This window comes from Urocitellus parryii, chromosome 16 (genome assembly GCF_045843805.1).
Source record: "Urocitellus parryii isolate mUroPar1 chromosome 16, mUroPar1.hap1, whole genome shotgun sequence".
Classification (NCBI taxonomy): domain Eukaryota; kingdom Metazoa; phylum Chordata; class Mammalia; order Rodentia; family Sciuridae; genus Urocitellus; species Urocitellus parryii.
In genome coordinates this window covers 20,819,396-20,838,892 of record NC_135546.1, presented here as the reverse complement: position 1 = coordinate 20,838,892, position 19,497 = coordinate 20,819,396, and the positions used below count along the sequence as shown (strand labels likewise).

Here is a 19,497-nt window from a genome sequence, read left to right as displayed (position 1 = left end):
CCTTGATTATTCACTGCAAGGACAGTTAGCAGACATTACATTGGTGGCTGTCTATATTTTGCTTAGGCACTGCCTAAGTACATATACATGGTAACTGCACAATAAAATCAGGCCTGCTTCCTGATCAGTCTCTGGAGGACTTGATTAGAGACTCCACAGCCACACTCTCCTCTACTCTGTTCTGTGGACATCCTCAGGGTTGAGAGAGCCCATGCACTTCTCTGCAGACCCCAAGCTCTCCTTACTAGGAAATCCACACTATCCTGCAGGAGGGTCCATTTTCCCTGACTGATATTGTGATAGAAGAGTCAAGTTCTGCTTTCAGTTTTCCTTCTTTATCTTGCTCTGTGTGTCTTAGGGTCACGTTTATCTGTGCATGCTAATGACATAAAAAATTGAATTTTGGAAAAAAATCTGAAAGTGACCAGGGCAGGATGGATTGAAAGTGTCCAGAATGTTCCTCTAAGCAAAATTAAATTTACACATTTCCATTATTATATATTGCAAAATGTTTTCAGTGATTAAAACAGAATGGACTAATACATAAAAATATTCTTCCAAATTCTTGTGAATTATATTCACAAGCCTATAATTTGGCACCATGAATTGGAACTTAAAGGCACATTTATTTGATTTTCTAAAAGACTTAATGTAATTCCTTTTGATCACAGTCCCTTGTTTGACATTTACCAACTGAAAGTTCTTAACCATGTGAGATTCCATTCTATAAAATGAGGTTTTGAACATAGAAACTCAATTCCCTCTAAATATTTCCAAATATACAATTACTCAAACCATAATTGTTCTATGAATTATGAACAAAGCAAGATTTTCAATCAAAATATTAAAACTTATTAATTCCCTGGTAATAAGTATACAAATTAGTAGTGTTTAAAATCTCTACATGACATACCATATGTAAGTTATGTTCCATGAAGTTATTAAATTGAAAAATAAAGAAGTAAAATTGACATTCCCTATTAGAAAAATTGACTCATTTTAGCAGGATCTCAAAGAAGCAAACATCTTTAGAAGACAATATCCTCATTACACCATACAAAACATGGTCCTCTTGGCTCCAACAGTCCTAATGAGCTCAGAGGACCATGTTCTGTATTGTGCAATGAGGATATTGTCTTTTAAAGATTTTTGCTTCTTTGAGAAGCAAAGAAGCTACTGGGAAACCTCACTAGTAGACGGAATTTCCTCCTCCAATGCCCTTTTTAGAATCCACACTAACTCTGCATCTGAGGACACAGACGTATTTTGTCACATGAATAAGCTGAGCAGAGCACAAACACTTGTAAGTTTTATGGAAAGGATGTGTTTAAGTTCTGTCTCTGCAGATTTGTAATTTTAATGTCTGTAGAAAGGCACTAAGTAACAAATGGAGAACACAGAACTGTGGCTGCACCAGTGGGACATGTCATCTCTCTTAATTTTATTGTCTTCTCTGATGGATGACAGCAATCCAGGAGATCTGGGCTTCAAACTCTTAAAGTTTTCTGGACACATCTGGAAAAGGATCTTGATTGAGATCATTTTCTCATGTTGATAAGGAAACTTAAATTACTCTACTTCTGGTCCTAAAATCAAATTAGTCCAAACGTGTCCAACAACTTATAATGCCTCTACGTTGATGTGAGGGACTCCTGGCACCCCCATAATTTCCCTGAAGCCCTGAAGTATGTGATGGCCCCTCTTTACTAGTTTGAACATGGAGAACACCTTCTTCTGGTTAGTGATGGTTTGGTAAGTCATCCTTTCCAAAGTAACAGTTCTATGGCTCAAGCTCTAAGTAAAATATTAAAATTTAAAAAAGAAGAGGAAGACCTATAGGTCACATGTTGTAGAAATCATAGGCAGATGGAATGTAGTCAGAGTCAAGGCAGAGTCTGAGCTGGAGTCCACTCTAAGAAACCTACATGATCAACTCCACCTTCTCTGAGAGAAAACCATGTAAAAAGCAGGCTCAGTCTCCTGGGTACTGTATAAAAATATACATAAAAGCATTAAAGCTCTATATTAAAAAGGATCCCTGTTATGTGGAGTCAAAAGAAAGGACAGTCATTTCAAGCAGACTACTTTATGTTCCACTTGTAGAAATTAGAAGATAGTTCTTGAACACTGCCATTTTCGACATGTGAAGGGTTAGTACAGGCATGATAATGAATGAGACATTTGTTTTTTCTAGAAGTAATTGCAAACATGGACTAAATGGAAATATATACAATGAAAACTAATATCCACAGACAGAAATTCCACAGGGATGGGTTGAGGGAAGTTGGAAAACTGAAGAAGAAAGTCATAATAATTGCCAAAGCATGAGACCTCCAAAGCCACATGAGAGGGAAACATAAAACAGGAAAAGAATGCAAGTCATTGAACAAGTATTTCAGCATATGAAGAGTTAGGAAAGACACTTCAAGGGTGGAGGAAAACTATCCCCTCATGCAGCCCCCATCCTGGACCAGCCACATGAAAGTTTTGTGCCTTTGGTGAATTGGGCTCTGCCTTACTCCCTGGCATAGCCCATTAATCACCAACGTGCCACCTGGAATACTGTCCCTCATATACACTCACTTCCTTGGAGGCTTCTGAATGAGCCACAGCAGAAGCTTGGCCAGTACTCTCAACCAAGAAGAGCTCTTTGGAGCAGTAGAGAATTGCAGACCACACCTTTGTTGTAATGTGGACATGCTGTGTAATTAGGTGTTGTTGAGTCCAATCCCTTTGTAGCCCTGATTTTCCATAGAGAGAAAAATAATTTCATCTCTAATTGTGAGGATTAGGCCAAAACATACTGAACAATTGGGTTCCAACCAGTTCAAGAAGGCTCTCTGGGGAGCTTAGCATGCTGGTATTTGCCTGTAATCGCAGCAGCTTGGAAGGCTGAGGAAGGAGCGTCATGAGTTCAGAGCCAGCCTCAGTGAAAAAAATTTACTAAGCAGATCAGTGAGATCCTGTGTCTACATAAAATAAGCATAGGGATGTGGCTCAGGGGTTGAGTGCCCCTGAGTTCAATCTTCGTCATCGTACTTCCCAAAAAAAAAAAGAAGAATGTCTGGGGAGTGAGTCTCAGGCTTTGGATTGATAACAGCTTTCATGGAGGTTCTACAGTGTAGAACTAATATAGAATAAGTGTTATGGGCCACACTCTGGGTTGGATGTGCATGCATTTGAGTCCAGGCTTTATATATATATATATTTATATATATTATCAATTTGATGTTGATCTACTGATGGAATATTTGCTGCACAAGGCATGTATGTGCTTTATTTAAATTCTGAAATAGTAGATATATATTTTAAATAATCTGCAGCTACATATTGAAAAATAATAGTCATCAGAAAATCTTGTATGTGAAGCTAGATCATTTCATGACTCTTTAGAACATGTAGATCTGTAAGGCAAGATAGTAAGAGAAAAAGTAAAAGTGAAACATTCATGAACTTGGGAAACCATTTAAAAATCTGAGGTGAATGTTGGTCCACAATCTGACTTCCATAGCAAGACCCCTACAGCAAAAAAATTAAAAATCAAGAATAAATAAAGGGGATAGATTCAAACTAAAAAGCTGCTTCTCAGCAAAAGAAACAATAATGTGAAGAAAGAACCTACAGATTTTATACAAATCTTTACCACACGTAATTCAGAAAAAGCACTAATGTCTACGGTATATAAAGAACTAAAAATTAACACAAAGAACAACAACAAAAACCAATTAACAAATGGACTCAGTAACTGAACAGACAACTTCACAGAAGAAATATAAGCCATTAAGAAATATATGAAAAAACATTCCACCTATCTAGCAATTAGGAAAATGTAAATCAAAATTACTTTAAATTTTATCTCACTTCAGTCAGAATGGCAATCATTAATAATACATGCAACAATAAATGTTGGTGAGGTTGTGGGGAAAAAGGAACACTCACACATTGCTCATGAGATTGACTCCAAATTGGTGCAACCACCACGGAAAGCAGAATGGAGACACCTTGAAAAACCAGAATGGAACCATCATTTGACACAGCTATCCCTCTCTTTGGACTATACCCAAAGACTTAAAAGCAGCATACTAGAGGGGAAACAGCTGCACCAATGTTTACAGCAGCACAATTCACAATAGATAAACCAGAGAACCAAACTATGTTTCCTTCAACAAATGAATGGATAAGTAAAATGTGATTTATATATATATATATAATTTCCCCCACCAATGGAATATTACTTAGCTTTAAAGATGAATGAAACTATGCCATTTGGTGGTAAAAGGATAGAGTTGAAGAATATCATGCTAACTGAAATAAGCCCCACCCCACCCCCTTACACACACGGAAACACAAAGGCCAATAGTTCCTTTCAATAGGTGGATGCTAATTCACAATGGGGGTGGGGAAAAATAGTTATTTAGATTAAGTAGAGAGTATTGCAGGGAGTGGAGGGAATATGGGGATAGAAATGATAGTAGAATGAAACAGACATTACATATAATACATAATATATACAGATGCTAAAACACTCAACAAGCGGGGGGAAGAACAGAAATTCAGTGGATTAGACAAAGTTGGATTGAAGGGAAGAAAAGGGAAATAGGAGTACAAATGACAGTAGAATGAATCAGACACAACTTTTCAATGTTTATATATAAATACACCACCAGGGAAGGTCCACACCATGTACACCTCAAGAATGGAATGCTAACTAAAATGAGTTTTACTCCATGTATAATATGTCAAAATTTGCTCTACTATCATGTATACCTAAAAAGAGTAAGAAATTTTAAAAATGACAAGGGAAAATTTGTATACCGAGAAGGTTTATGAGTTAAAAACTCTTCAATGAATTGTAATGTCATTAAGGTTAAATAAAAGTATAAAAGAGTACCTTGAGCCCATACAAAACAACAATGGTAAATAGAGTTGCCAAAGGCAGTCTGCACAACTAGCTATAATCACAAAATTTTTGGTTTACAACTCTTTTCTATTTGTTTTACAAAGCAGCATAAGAACAATACTAACAAGTTGAGCAGAGAGGAAACATTACATAGCAGTGTTATACTATTAATAGTGCTGTGTGCACTCAAAGCATTCTCAATTTCCTCCCCCATGCAATAAAAAATCATGCCGTTGAAAGATACACTACTTACTGATTAGATAACACATACATGTGTTTGTGACATTCAGTTTGTGGGCAGCTGCTCAACTTGGCAGGTCAGATCCAATAGATAAGAAAGACACTCTCTTCACACAAGACAGTATTTCCTTGAGTAATACTATGAAAACAAGAGAGAAAGCAAAAGTGAAAGACACAGGCAAGTGTACTGAAAGACTATGAAAACCCCAAAACTGAACCGATGTACTAGGGAGTCCCAAAGAGCTTTTCAGGGTCCTGACTGGGAAGTGCTGGTCAGAGCATCCTCTCCACAGGTGAGAGTCTGAAGTTTTGTTCTAAGTTGTATTGAAAGTGAGGCCACATAAGTACAAGTTAGGACAAATAAAACTTCATTCTAACATCTTGCATGACCTGGTGATCCCCTGAAGAACACCAAGTCCTCCCAAGAACAGGTCAGATCCTAGAGGAGGGAGTGAGAGCCTTGAGATGACTAAATAAATTGGGATTCCAATGAGTGAGCCACCCAGCCAGATGCATTGAGAAATCAGCATTCTTTATCTGTTTCATCAAGGATTGCAGACATCATTCAATCAAGAAAAGGGAAGATCTTTAGTATTTTCCTTAGACCTCTAGGACTGAATCTTCCCTCCTGGCCATATAAACAGTTCAAACTCTAATATGTAAAACGAAGCCAGTTTTCTGCATAAAATAATGTGGAGATAAGCATGAAACCTAGATATTTACACTTTGGAATAAAGAATGTTGTGAATATTATTCTCCTAGAACTTATCATTATATTTCAATATTTATTTTCCCAAATAAAGTTAAATGAAATGTTGGTGAGTGGTGTTTTGTTGACCCAAAAGGCTCACATATGAAGAGAACATTGTGTTTTTACTTTTTGAACAGGACTTGTAGATGAGAGTCTAGAGATTTAATACAATCAAAATTGTGTTTCTCTCTCTGTGGTGTCATGGGCTCTTGGAGCTATAAGATCTGAGGAGGGACAGGGTTAGTTTATAGTATCTTATAATTACTAGGTTGCAGAGGGTTCTGGGAGACCATGACACATGCTATCTATCATATAATCCAATAAGTATAACAAACATTATATTGTAAATTATTGAGTAGAACCAAAGGGTCTACAAAATCAAAATATATAATGAAATAAAAAATGTGGGGACATAAATGCTCCTATACTATGTCTTTTTCTTTTACAGTCATCATGTTACATGTTTCTAGTTAGACTTTTTTACTGAGTATCCAAAACTAAAGAAGTGGTCCCAAATTGTGATGTTTTTCCTATACTAGAGGAGAATATAGTCACCTCAGTGATGAACGTCATAGAATTCATGAGGAACTGCATGGTTTCTTCAGTCCAAGAGTCAGGATGGGCCTATGGACCATGTGGATTCCCCAGGAAACATTAAGACTACTTCCCCATTCAGCAACCCTGCTTTATTGCTTGAATACGCACGTTGGCTCCTAGGCTCTTCGGTCTTTCTTTTCTCCCTGATTGGGAGCTTGTATAACTCTCCAGAGTTGTAGATCCATTAGGGAGTACTGCTACTCTCTAAGGTGAAATGTTAAACTCATAATTCAAACTAGGGATATCTGGGCATTATTTTAGTATCCCTAGGTCCTTCCTATAACTGTCTTAATTTTCCCATAATTACAAACAAGGGAGTATATAATTTACATAAATAATATTATCCAAATAATACTTGATTAAACATATGAAATAATTAATGGAGATGTTATAGCATTATTTACCCAATAGAATGTTTTACTATTGCATCGATCCATTAGCAAAGTGAATAGTGGGAGATGTGTGACCTAATATCATTAAATGCATGACAAGGTTAACATTAAGAAATTCACACTTTATTTAGGAACAAATTACATCTGTTATGAAATGTAAGTAAAAACGCTCTGTAAAACTTGCATGGTGGACCATGCTTTGACCCTAGGGATGTGAGAAGCTTTGCAAGTTCAAAGTCAGGCTCCATAACTTAGTGAGGACCTATGCAACTTAGCAAACCCTATCTATAAATAAAGAAGAAAAAAATCTGAGGATGTGGTTTACTGATTAAGTGTCCCTAAGTTTAAGGGGCTCTGAAAATTTTAAATTTCATATAAATCTTCAGAGACTTCTGAAATAATCAACTCTGAGTATTATTATTTCTCCAGTTGAGAAAAATGAGACTCTTTAGTACTTGTTGATTTATACTAAAATTTAATCCTTTTAGGGATGCACAATTCTATACTTGTATTTCCTTATTTCTACAATATCAGCTCAAGATGTTAAGAAAATTTTCAGCAAATGTCAAAAGCAATTACCCATTTTCTACATTTAAATGTTTTTTTTTTCCCTCCTAGGTCCCAAATACTTCAAGGGATGGGCTATAGATATGTACCTTACTACCATCTTTATATTTGTCAAGGTGTTTTTGTAAATATTTTGCTGTTATCTAAGGTACACACTTTGGACAGATGCTACTCCATATTTGCTACAGATATGAGGTCAGTAATTAAAAAATGTTGGAAATTTGAATACAGTCGTGGACACATTCTTTGGGTTTCTATATGCTATAAATCCTCCAGGGTTTCAAAAATGATGGATCAATGGTCAAAAGCTTTCCAAAAATTTTTCCGTACATCCTCTCTCTCGTATGAATTCTGAGGTGCTGAGTAGGGTGTGACCAACTATTGGAGACTCTGTCACCTATTTTATATTTATATGATTCCTGTGCTGTAATATCTCTGGTGTGAAATAGTGTTGAAGTACTGTGAAATAGGGTTGATTTATCCTTAAAGACACTGATGCAATGTTTTCATTGTAAAACTTCTCTCCAGTATAAAATCTATAATGTATAGTAAGATGTGATCTTCAATATTAAAAGCTTTGCCATTCTTCACATTTATAGGACTTCTCTCTAGTATGGGTTCTCTGGTGTCGAGTAAGTGATGGTTGTTGATTAAAAGCTTTGCCACATTCTCTACATTTGTAGGGCTTTTCTCCAGTGTGAATTCGCTGGTGCTGAGTAAGTGATGATATGCGATTAAAACTCTTCCCACACTCTTTACACTTGTAGGGCTTCTCGCCAGTGTGGATTAGCTGGTGATAAGTAAGTGATGATTTTTGACTGAAACTTTTGCCACACACTGCACATTTGTAGGGCTTCTCTCCAGTGTGGATTCTCAGGTGCCGAGTAAGAACTATTTTTTGATTAAAACTTTTGCCACATTCTTTACATTTGTAAGGCTTCTCTCCAGTGTGGTTTCGCTGGTGCTGAGTAAGTGATGATTTTTTACTGAAACTCTTGCCACACACTGTACATTTGTAGGGCTTCTCTCCAGTATGAATCCTGATGTGGTAATAGAGATGTGAGTTTGTATTAAAACTTTTGCCACACACTTTACATTTGTAGGGCTTCTCTCCAGTATGAATACTTTTGTGCCAATTACGCTGTGAGATGCTATTAAAAGCTTTGCCACATTCTTCACAGCTGTAGGGCTTCTCTCCAGTGTGAATTCGCTGGTGCTGAGTAAGTGATGATTTTTGACTGAAACTTTTGCCACACAATTTACATTTGTAGGGCTTCTCTCCAGTATGAATCCTGTTGTGGCAATAAAGATGTGAGATGCTATTAAAAGCTTTACCACACTCTTTACACTTGTAGGGCTTCTCTCCACTGTGGATTCGCTGGTGATGAGTAAGTGATGATTTTTGACTGAAACTTTTGCCACACAATTTACATTTGTAGGGCTTCTCTCCACTATGAATCCTGTTGTGGCAATCAAGATGCGAGTTTGTATTAAAACTTTTGCCACACACTTTACATTTGAAGAGCTTCTCTCCAGTATGAATTCTCTGGTAATTTTTAAGGCTTGGTTTTTGACTGAAACCTTTGCAAAATTGTTTACATATGTTGGGCATCACTCCAGGTTTTTTCCACTGGTGACAAATAAGATTTGAGCTTTTATTAGAATTTTTGTCACATTCTTTGCATTTGCATGGCATATCTCCTGTATGAACACTGTGATGTTGAGTAAAGTTCTGGAGTGCATTGCATTCTTCACATTGGTAGGTCTTCTCTGCAGAATAAATTTTTTGGTGTTGAGTAATGGTTAAAAAACTTTTTAAGGCATTCCCACACTTTTTACATTTACAGGTCTCTCCTTCAGTATAAATCCTCTGATACTTAACATGTTGTAACTTTTCACTAAAAGTTTTTTTCACATTCTTTAAATTTGTAGAATTTATCACTGTCATAGTATCTGCTGTATTTAAAAAATATATCAAAGCTTTTGCTTGCTCAATATCTTCTATACTTATAGGGCTCTCTTTCTCTATAAATTTTCTTGTGTTAAGCAAGCTCTGCACTGTGGTTAAGAGCCCTTTCACATATCTTACACTTGCAGGTTTTGTCTTGGCTATGAATATTTTAATGAATACTAGTTTTTGATCACTAAAGCAAGACTTTCCTACATTTTTCATCTTGGTAAATTTCCTTTAGACAAGGACTAAGATTTCTCTATATTCATAATTTTTATCACCAATGTAAATATACTGGTCATTACTCAGGGTAGAGACATGGCTTGATGTGTTACTTATAGCATTATCTATATAGTGCACTTTCCAGAAATCTGTATCAGAATTGTCATTGAGCAATAGTGGAGAAGTAGAAACTTTTCTAAAATTCTTAATATTATCCATTTGGGCATAAGGAGAAATTAATCTTTTGTTTCAGAAAAAATAGACATTTTATAAAGAAACTCCCAAAAGGATCACTTTTAGAAATATCTTTTCTGTACAAATGTTTGACTGGAATTTTAACTCAGTGCTACTTTTATAATTGGCCAAGTTAAAACCTGATGCATGGACTAGATTTCAAATTTTCCACATTGCCTTTCAGTTCAAAAATGGCTGTGGACTTATTCTTAAAGACATATAAAACTCCTCAAAATAATTGGAATACATTGAATTTTTGTTTCAGATATTAATTGTCTCTGGTGTCTTTTGACAAAAAAATTTTTATCATAAATAGGGACTACTGATTGATTTTGTCTAATATAATACGATTTTTGAACTTTACTCTCACCTATATTTTCCCATTGTTTTCTTGGTTGTAGATAGTCAAAGTCACACTTTCCATATCTTCCCTCTCTCTCATTTATTCCCTGCTCTGGTAAAATTTCTCGAGGATGATGAGAAGTCATGGCTGTAATAAATAAAAATAACAAACATGTTTACTTAATGAACTGGGTTGAGTATATTTTGGAAACCTAAGAAATTACAGCAAATAATAACATAAGCAGGGGAGTGGATTATTAAATCCAAGTCCATCATTACTGTAGAAATATATAAATCAAATAAAAATACACACAGAAAATTACTTTGAAGATTGTCCTAATCATCTTTGTGTTCGCAGTATCCAAGATGAGTACATTACTATGGAGAGTAATATAGTAGAGAAAAATGCATTGTGTTACACAAAGATTTTCCTCCTTCAGAATATATTTTCAAAATCTACCAACTTTCTTCTGTTTCATTAAAGATAAAAATATGAAACATGTGAATATTTGGGGACTGTTCAAAAAGGGGTTCCTGCTTACCAACAGAAAAAAACATGGCTAAATCAACTGTAAGCAAAGTTTTGAATCACTCAAAGGGAATAGTCAATTATCATTTAAAAGAAGTTTACTGAACTAAACCAACACACAAAAAACAGAATAAAAATTAGTCAAGAATTGTTAATAGTAATAAGCAGAAAATGTATGTTTAAAGACTTTCTTTAGAAAACGTCGGAAAGAGTCAGGAGTGGTTGTACATAGCAACATAGGAGGTTGAGCTAGAGCATCAAAATTTGCATTTTTCACTTTGTCTGGCCTTCAAAGTGCTAAATCACCCTTTAGTTCTCTTTCCAGTACTAATAAACACATCTCGAAAAATACAAAACAAGGAACATCCAAGCAGCTGAGTTTTCTCCATGTTGTAAAGACTTAAAGTAGTTTTTAATCCAAGTTTTAAAACTCAGAATACTGAGAGCATCCAAGAGGAAAAGATGGGTAACCTAGAAATGTGTAACTATATAATTGTGAAATCCAATCTTCACAACAAAGGAAGAAATTCTAGTCTTTCTATATTCAACCAAGACATTATATTCACAGCTACTACCTTTCAAAAGAGAAGGAAAATGAAGACTTTAAACATATAAAAATACACACACTATTCATCAACACTGGATCTGTTCTCCAAAAAGTACTAAATGAAATCTTTCATAATAAAATGTAAGTGCACAGCATCATAAGTCATATGAAATTTTAAACATTTCTTGGCAAAACAATTCTATTTTATTGTAATGATGGGTCATAAAACATGTAATTTTGCAATAGAATTTGAAAGAAAAAAAAGCATAACAACAATACTGTTAGTAGGCATATATACCTGTAACAATAATATAATTTTAAAAGGACACATAAATATATTCAGTTTTTTAATAAAGTGAAGTCAAGTTGATATTCATACAAAGTATGAATAGGAGACTATTCAGTTTTAGACTTTTTGTTGGCAAATGCAAGATTACAAAACTCTGATCAAAACAAAACTTGGATATCTGAATTAACTCTAAATATTGCAACTGTTGGTAGTCTACAGGATACTCTAAATCTAAGCACACACACATACTGAAAGCAAAAGGATATAATAATGACACATACAAAAGTGATCGAACAAAACCTGGGCTTTCTAAATTATAGTACACAAAACATAGTTTAAGACAGTTATAGGACATAGAAAGAATTTTAAATTTAAAAAAAAACTTTGAAAAGAGGCAAAAGAGTGAAAAGTACCCTTTCCCTTAGCTTCTGAATTAAGAGTAAATACATTCGCTACATACCTCATACTCCCCAAACACACAAAGAAAACACTGAGAGGGTTGAATAAAAACAAAGAATCACTGTCATACTAAGAGACATCAATCCCCACTTACTGAAAAGGAAAATACAGGGAAGCAAAATGGTAATTGCAAATCATAAGACTTTGAAAATATTTTGAAACTACTATAGACTTATAGAATCCGTGTTCTTAATCACAAGTGTGATATTATGCTGGTTAGATCAATTTTATATATTAAAACAAAGGTTAATAAATATTTAAGTGATAGTTATTTTGTAACCAACATTGAATCAATATTTGAAGTCAAAAGTGGTAGGGATTTTCAAAAATCCCTAAATATGTGTCAGTTGATTGAAAACTCTTGGGCATGCTGTTGTTCAAAATTGAAAGATTAAATTTAAAGATGTTTATACTACTTAAAGTTAACTAGAGGCTCCATGTAGGATTCATCAACCTCCCATTGTTAAAAAAAATTTTTTGCAGAGAAATATATCCTTTAAATTGTATGAATATACCCCAAAATACAAATAAGACTATTTCCCTGCTAAAATTATACTAAAATTTACAGCATTCAATTGTAAATGCAAACATGGAGTCAGGTAGATGGAGTTCTTAGTGAGTGTGGCAATAAGCCCTCACATCAATAGCAAATTAAAAACATTGCACACCAGTGTTGTTACATTGTTATTCAACAGAGCCATCATGGGGCACGCAAACCAAATATCCCTTGAAAAGAACGATGAGCCATATTGGAATATACAAACTATAGAACTTTGAAGTCAAATAATTTATTCTAATTATATATTTTACAAAATGTATGTACAAGAGGTTAACTGAAATGTCACTGAAAGAATACTGCAGAATTTTATGAACATGACATCTCTAAACTTAAAAAGAAGCTTTCTGAACAACAGAGAATAGTTTTGTGATGAGGAGACAGATATGAGCCCTTGCTTTCTAGGCATTTTTTTTAGATGTAAACTTTGTAGATATATATTGCATAACAATTTGAATTACTATTACTGAACTGTATATTTAAAATTTTAGAGACAGTAAGTTTTATTTGTGGTTTTGATTACAATAAAAATTAAAAGAAAGAGAATTGCAACATTTCTCAAAGCTACATTTAAAATAATGTGGTCTTTATTTTATAAATAATAACACACTCATCAGTATACAAATGATGGGCATGCATGTAATCTCAGCTACTAGGAAGTCTTAGGCAAGAGAATTGCAAATTCAAGACATCCTTAATAACTTAGTGAGAACCTCTACCAAATATGAGTGAAAAGGAGCTTGTAGTTCAGCATGAGAGTATCACTGCCATCAATCCCCATTATACTTATACATAGAAAACTTAAATTTCAAAGTACATGGGCAGAATCAAAAGCCAATCAAGATAAAATACAAAAGTCATGGACAAAAGAGGCTTAATATTTATACAAGCAAAAGCACATATAATATTATTGGCAATACAAACAAGAATCATACATATCTTAGTTTGTGAAGCAATTAACTGATAAAAGGAAACCCAGGCTATAACAGGAAACCTACTGTACACAATTTTTTTAAAAAGCAAATTATAAATATCTACAGATGTATTATTTTACAAATCCTCTAACTCAAATAAAACGTACACCATCTCTCGAAACAGCAGTCTTTGTCCAACTTGACATTCATTCCATGGAAGATAATTTCACAGAAAATCCATTACACATATCAGACAAAAACACTGACAAGGAAATTTTCTTGAAAAAATGTACAAATAAGATTAGAGAAACTGACTTATGATAGTAATGTATTACAATGGGTGGACCTAGAGGTCTCCAGAAATGTGCAAAACTTTCCTGCAAATAATGAAAGAAGGGCTGGAGTTGTAGAGTAGTGTTAGAGAGCTTGCCTAGCATGTGTGAGGCCCTGGGTTCAATTTTCTGCACCATATATGGATAAATAGGAAATTCATTAACAACTAAAAATATTTTTAAAATTATGGAAGAGCTGTCAGATAATATTGACACTCACAAGGCAAGGGGGTTGTTTTGTTGATAATTTGAATGTATGGAGACATTACTGAAGGAAAAGAAGGATACTATATAATTTTAAAGCACAAAACACAGGACAGGCTTTTCTGATAACAAGAGAAAGAACTCAAAGCTTCTCAAAAATATTTTCTGGTGTATAATGTCTCAATGAACCTTTTTGAATGTAGGCTTCCTCCCCGACCTCAACTATGTCCACTGCTATATGTGGGCCACAGGAGTTGACATCACTGCATTCCTCTAAGTCAACCATATTTCAAGTGAAAGATATATATCTTGCCACCAAAGGAAAACATTAAGGGTGAAAATAGACATCATTAACATTATCTTGTCAACTCCAAGAACTACCCCATCTTCTTTATTGAAAGCATAAATCTGCAACACATTCTTGTGGAGAAGTTCCCAAAAGATATACTTCAAGGGAAGAAAATTAAATAATGATAATTACTAATTTTGAAGGAAAGTTATGCTCACCAACAAAGACTAGGTTGCTGTAGTTTTCCAACATCACTTCTCTATATAAATTCTGCTGAGAAGGATCCAGGCATTCCCATTCCTCCTCAGAGAAATCAATAGCGACATCCCCGAATGTCAATGGCTCCTGAAATAAAAATTGTTAGATAAATAGAACATGGACAAACCATTATTCAGTTTTTAATTTGAATTAAGAGTTTGTAGAACTGACTGTCATGTAGGACAGTGACTTTAATTATGTAATAAGATACTTTCCATTATCTAATTCAGAGGAAAATACATGAGTCCAAATACAGTATATATATTTCATATCAGAGTGATGTGAAGGATATATACCATAACCCAAGCACTGAATAAAAGCCCAACTCCTAACTTTTCTGTCATCAGTGAATGTGAAATTTGGCGGACATTACAGATGCAAATTAGACTTCTGAAAGATATTCTCATAAGGTGATTGTGTACAATGGAGAAAAAAGACTGGTAAAAAAGCTTTTGAAAATGTTCTTGTTTCTATTCTCTCAGCTTTCTATCCATGAGATAGATTGAGATACCCAATACAATTAGTTTCAAATATCATCCATGAAACATTCCCAATGTATAAAATATTCATAAAATATTAATGTTTGGAGACAGGTAAAGTGACACTTCCACCTCGTGAAAAGACAAACTTGAAATATTTCAAGTTCTATAAGCAGTTCAACGAATGAATCAATTTGGTACAATAGAATGAAATATGGGTTACAGAAGACTTCAAGCAGGAGATTAGAAAATTCTTAGAGGTAAACAATAACATGGACACAACATATCAAAATCTCTTGGACACTATGAAAGCAGAACTAGGAGGAAAATTCATTGCATGGAGTTCATTCCTTAAAATAAGAAAAAGTCAATAATTGATCTCATACTTCATCTCAAAGCCCTATAAGAACAAATCAACAACAAAAGCAGTAGAAGGCAATAAATAATTAAAATTAGAACTTAAATTGAATTAAAAGAAACAATTAAACCTTGACAAAAAGTTGGTTCTCTGACAGAGCCCTAGCTATGCTAATGAAAAGGAGAGAGAAAATTCAAACAACAAGCATACATAATGAAAAAGGTGTTATCCCAATAGACACCTCAGAAATAGAGAGGATAATTAGAAATTATCTTGAAAATGTATACCCCAATAAAATAGAAGACACTGAAGGCATCAACAAATTTCTTAAGTCATATGATATGCCCAGATTGAATCAGGAAGACATACACAATTTAAACAGACCAATATTAAATGATGAAATACAAGATGCCATCAGAAGCTTATCAACCAAGAAAAGCCCAGGCCCAGATGGATACACTGCCGACTTAAACAAGACCTTTAAAGAAGAAATTCAAAATACCAATACTCTTCAATTTACTTCAGTAAATAGAGAAAGAAGCAGCACTTCCAAACTCATTCAATGAGGCCAATATCAGCCTGATCCACAAACCAGGCAGGGATAAATGAAAGAAAGAAAACTTCAGGCCAATATCTCAAATGAACATAGATACAAAAATTCTGAATAAAATTCTGGCAAAATAAATACAAATCATATTAAAAAGGTATTGCACCAAGATCAAGTGGGGTTTGTCCAGGAATATAGGGTTGGTTCAACATATAGAAATCAATAAAGGTAATTCATCACATCAATAAACTTAAAAATAAGAATCATATGATCATCTCAAGAGACACAGAAAAACCATTTGACAAAATACAGCACACTTTCATGTTCAAAAAATTAGGAAAACTTGAGATAACAGGAACATACCTCAACATCATACTGGCTCTCTACATTAAGCCTAAGGCCAACATCATTCTAAAGGGAGAAAACCTAAAGGCATTCCCTCAAAAAACTGGAACAAGACAGGGTTGCTCTCTCTCACCATTTCTATTCAACATATTTCTTGAAACACTGGCCAGAGCAATTAGACAGATGAAAGAAATTAAAGGAATAACTACAGGAAAAGAACTTAAATTAGCACTATTTGCTGAGAATATGATTCTATACCTAGAAGACCCCAAAAACACCACAAGAAAACTTCTGGAACTAAAAATGAATTCAGCAAACCAGCACTATATAAAAATTAACACACATTAAAAAAAGGCATTTCTGTATATCAGTGGCAAAGCCTCAAGAAGGAAATAAGAAAACCTACCCCATTTACAGTAACTTCAAAAAAAGAAAACAAAAGATACTTGGGAAAAAACGAAAGAGGTGAAAGATCTATACAAGGAAACCTATAGAACCCTAAGAAAGAAATCAAAGAAGACCTTAGAAGATGGAAAGATCTACCTTACTCTTGCATAGGCAGAATAAGTATTATCAAAACGACCATACAACCAAAAGCACTATACTGATTGAATGCAATTATGAACAAAATCCCAATGACATTTCTCATAGAAATAGAAAAAGCAATCATGAAATTCATCTGGAAAAATAAGAAGCCCAGAATAGCTAAAGCAATTATAAGCAGGAAGAGCAAAGCAGGTGGTATCACTATATCAGACCTTAAACTATACTACAGAGCAATAGTAACAAAAACAGCATGGTATTGGCACTAAAACAGGCCAGTAGACCAATGGTACAGAATAGAGGACACATAGACTAACTCACAAAATTACAATTATCTTATATTAGACAAAGGTGCCAAGAACATGCATTGGAGAAAAGATAGCCTCTTCAACAAATGGTGCTGCGAAAACTGGACATGCATTTTCAAAACAAATGAAATTAAAACCCTATCTCTCACCATGCACAAAACTCAACTCAAGGGGATCAAGGATCTACAATTTAAACCAGAGATTCTGCATCTAATAGATGAAAAAGTAGGCCATAATCTTCATTACATGGAGCTAGGCCACTCCAATATCCTTAATAAGATACCTATAGCACAAGAATTAAAACCAACAATCAACAAATGGGATGGATTCAAATTAAAAAGTTTCTTCTCAGAAAAAAATGTGAGGTGAACAGAGAGCCTACATCCTGGGAGTAGATTTTTACCCCTCACACACCAGATAGAGAACTAATATCTAGTATATAAAGAACTCAAAATGCTAAGCACCAAAAATCCCAATAATCCAACCAACAAATTGGCCAAGGACCTGAACAGACACTTCTCAGAAAAGGATGTAGAATCAATCAACAAATATTTAAAAAAAATGTTCATCATCTCTTGCAAGTAGAGAAATGCAAATCAAAACCACTCTCAGATATCATCTCACTCCAGTCAGAATGGCAGCTATCATAAAGACAAACAACAAGTGTTGGCAAGGTTGTGGGGGAAAAAGGCACACTCATACACTGCTGGTGGGACTGCAAATTGGTGCAAACAACATGGAAAACTGTATAGAGATTCCTGCGAAATCTGGGAATGAAAAAAACTATTTCACCCAGCTATTCCTCTTCTCGCACTATTCACAAAGGACTTGAAAACAGCATACTATAGGGTCATAGCCATGTCAATGTTTATAGCAGCACAATGCAGAATAGCAAACTGTGGAGCCAACCCAGATGCCCTTCAGTGGATGAATGGATAAAAATATGGGGCATATATACACAATGCAATTTTACTCAGCAATAATAAAATCATGGCAATTGCAAGTAAATTGATGGTATTGGAGAGTGAAGTTAGGCAAACCCAAAAATAAATGTTGAATGGTTTCTCTGATATAAGGAGGCGGACTATAGTGGGATAGGGAGGGGGAGCAGAGGAGGAATAGATGAATTCTACATAGGGCAGAGGGGTTGGAGGGAAGGGGAAGAGGCAGGGGATTAGCAGTGATTGTGGAATGTGATGACACTGTTATCCAAAGTACATGTATGAAGACCCAAATTGGTGCCAACATACCTTATATAGAACCAGAGATATGAAAAATTGTGATATATATGGGTATTAAGAGTTGTATTGCAGAAAGATATGAGTACATATATAATGGCATAAATTAGCATGAATATACTTTCTGTACAGAGATACAAAAAATTGAGCTCTATGTGTGTAATAAGAATTGTAATGCATTCAACTGTTGTCGTGTATTTAAAAAAATAAATTTTTAAAAAAGAAAGGTATTGAAACACATTGTGGACACTATAAGCCTACATGGCTATATATATTAAAAACACAGAGCTGGAAGGGAATATGCATGAACAACATGAGAAACCAAGAAAGAATGTGCCCCAAACAAAGATGCTATATTATTAGAATTCATGGTCAGAATAGCAGGATAAATAGGAGAAGGTACATAATTTTCTGTGAATTAAAGGATCCTATGACAGAAAATACAGGCAGCAAAGGATCATTTTGATAAAGAGCTACATAAGCAAATACAGAAAGAAAAAGATTCCTGTGGTGAGCCGTTTCTGTGAACTGTGACCGCCATTACAAGATGGCGCTGGTTTCCCCTGTAGTCTGTGACAAACAACTCCTTATCAGAATGAGTTGGCACGCTGTGACTTGGCACCCTATGAGAAAAGTCCACGTGGCAGTTGTACATTGGGGCTTTATCTGCTTTATTAAGGCTGGGGCACACGGGAGTAGTAGTAGTGGCAGTAGTAGTAGCAGTAGTAGTAGTGGCAGTAGGAGTAGCAGTAGAAGTAGTAGTAGGAGTAGCAGTAGAAGCTAAAAGACATGTCAATACAAAGGCCTGAATAAACAGCTGAAAGAAGAAAAAGTATCAAGGACCTGAATAAACTGCTGAAAGAAGATTCCTGAGTTGCGTCTTCCTTGCGGGCAAGGGGTCGCGACAGATTCCTTCAATAAGGAGATAGAGATTATGAATAAAAAACACCACAAAACAGAGATCCTTGAAATGAAGGAAACAGTAAACCAAATTAAGAACTCAATAGGAAGCATCTCCAACAGAATAGATCACTTGGAAGACAGAACCTCTGACATTGAAGGCAAAATATATAATCTTGAGAAAATAAAGTTGACCCCATGAAGCT

At 34.8% G+C, this 19,497-nt stretch overlaps 1 protein-coding gene across 1 annotated transcript in view; it reads right to left on the bottom strand.

The window, feature by feature from the left end:
* Nucleotides 1-8,015: 8,015 nt before the first annotated feature.
* LOC144250611 (uncharacterized) overlaps nt 8,016-19,497 on the bottom strand; it is a 63,273-nt gene continuing 51,791 nt past the window's right edge. The window contains exon 7 of the mRNA XM_077793516.1: nt 8,016-9,217. Within this exon, the coding sequence (XP_077649642.1) occupies nt 8,016-9,217 (1,202 nt within the window). The remainder of the gene's footprint in view (nt 9,218-19,497) is intronic.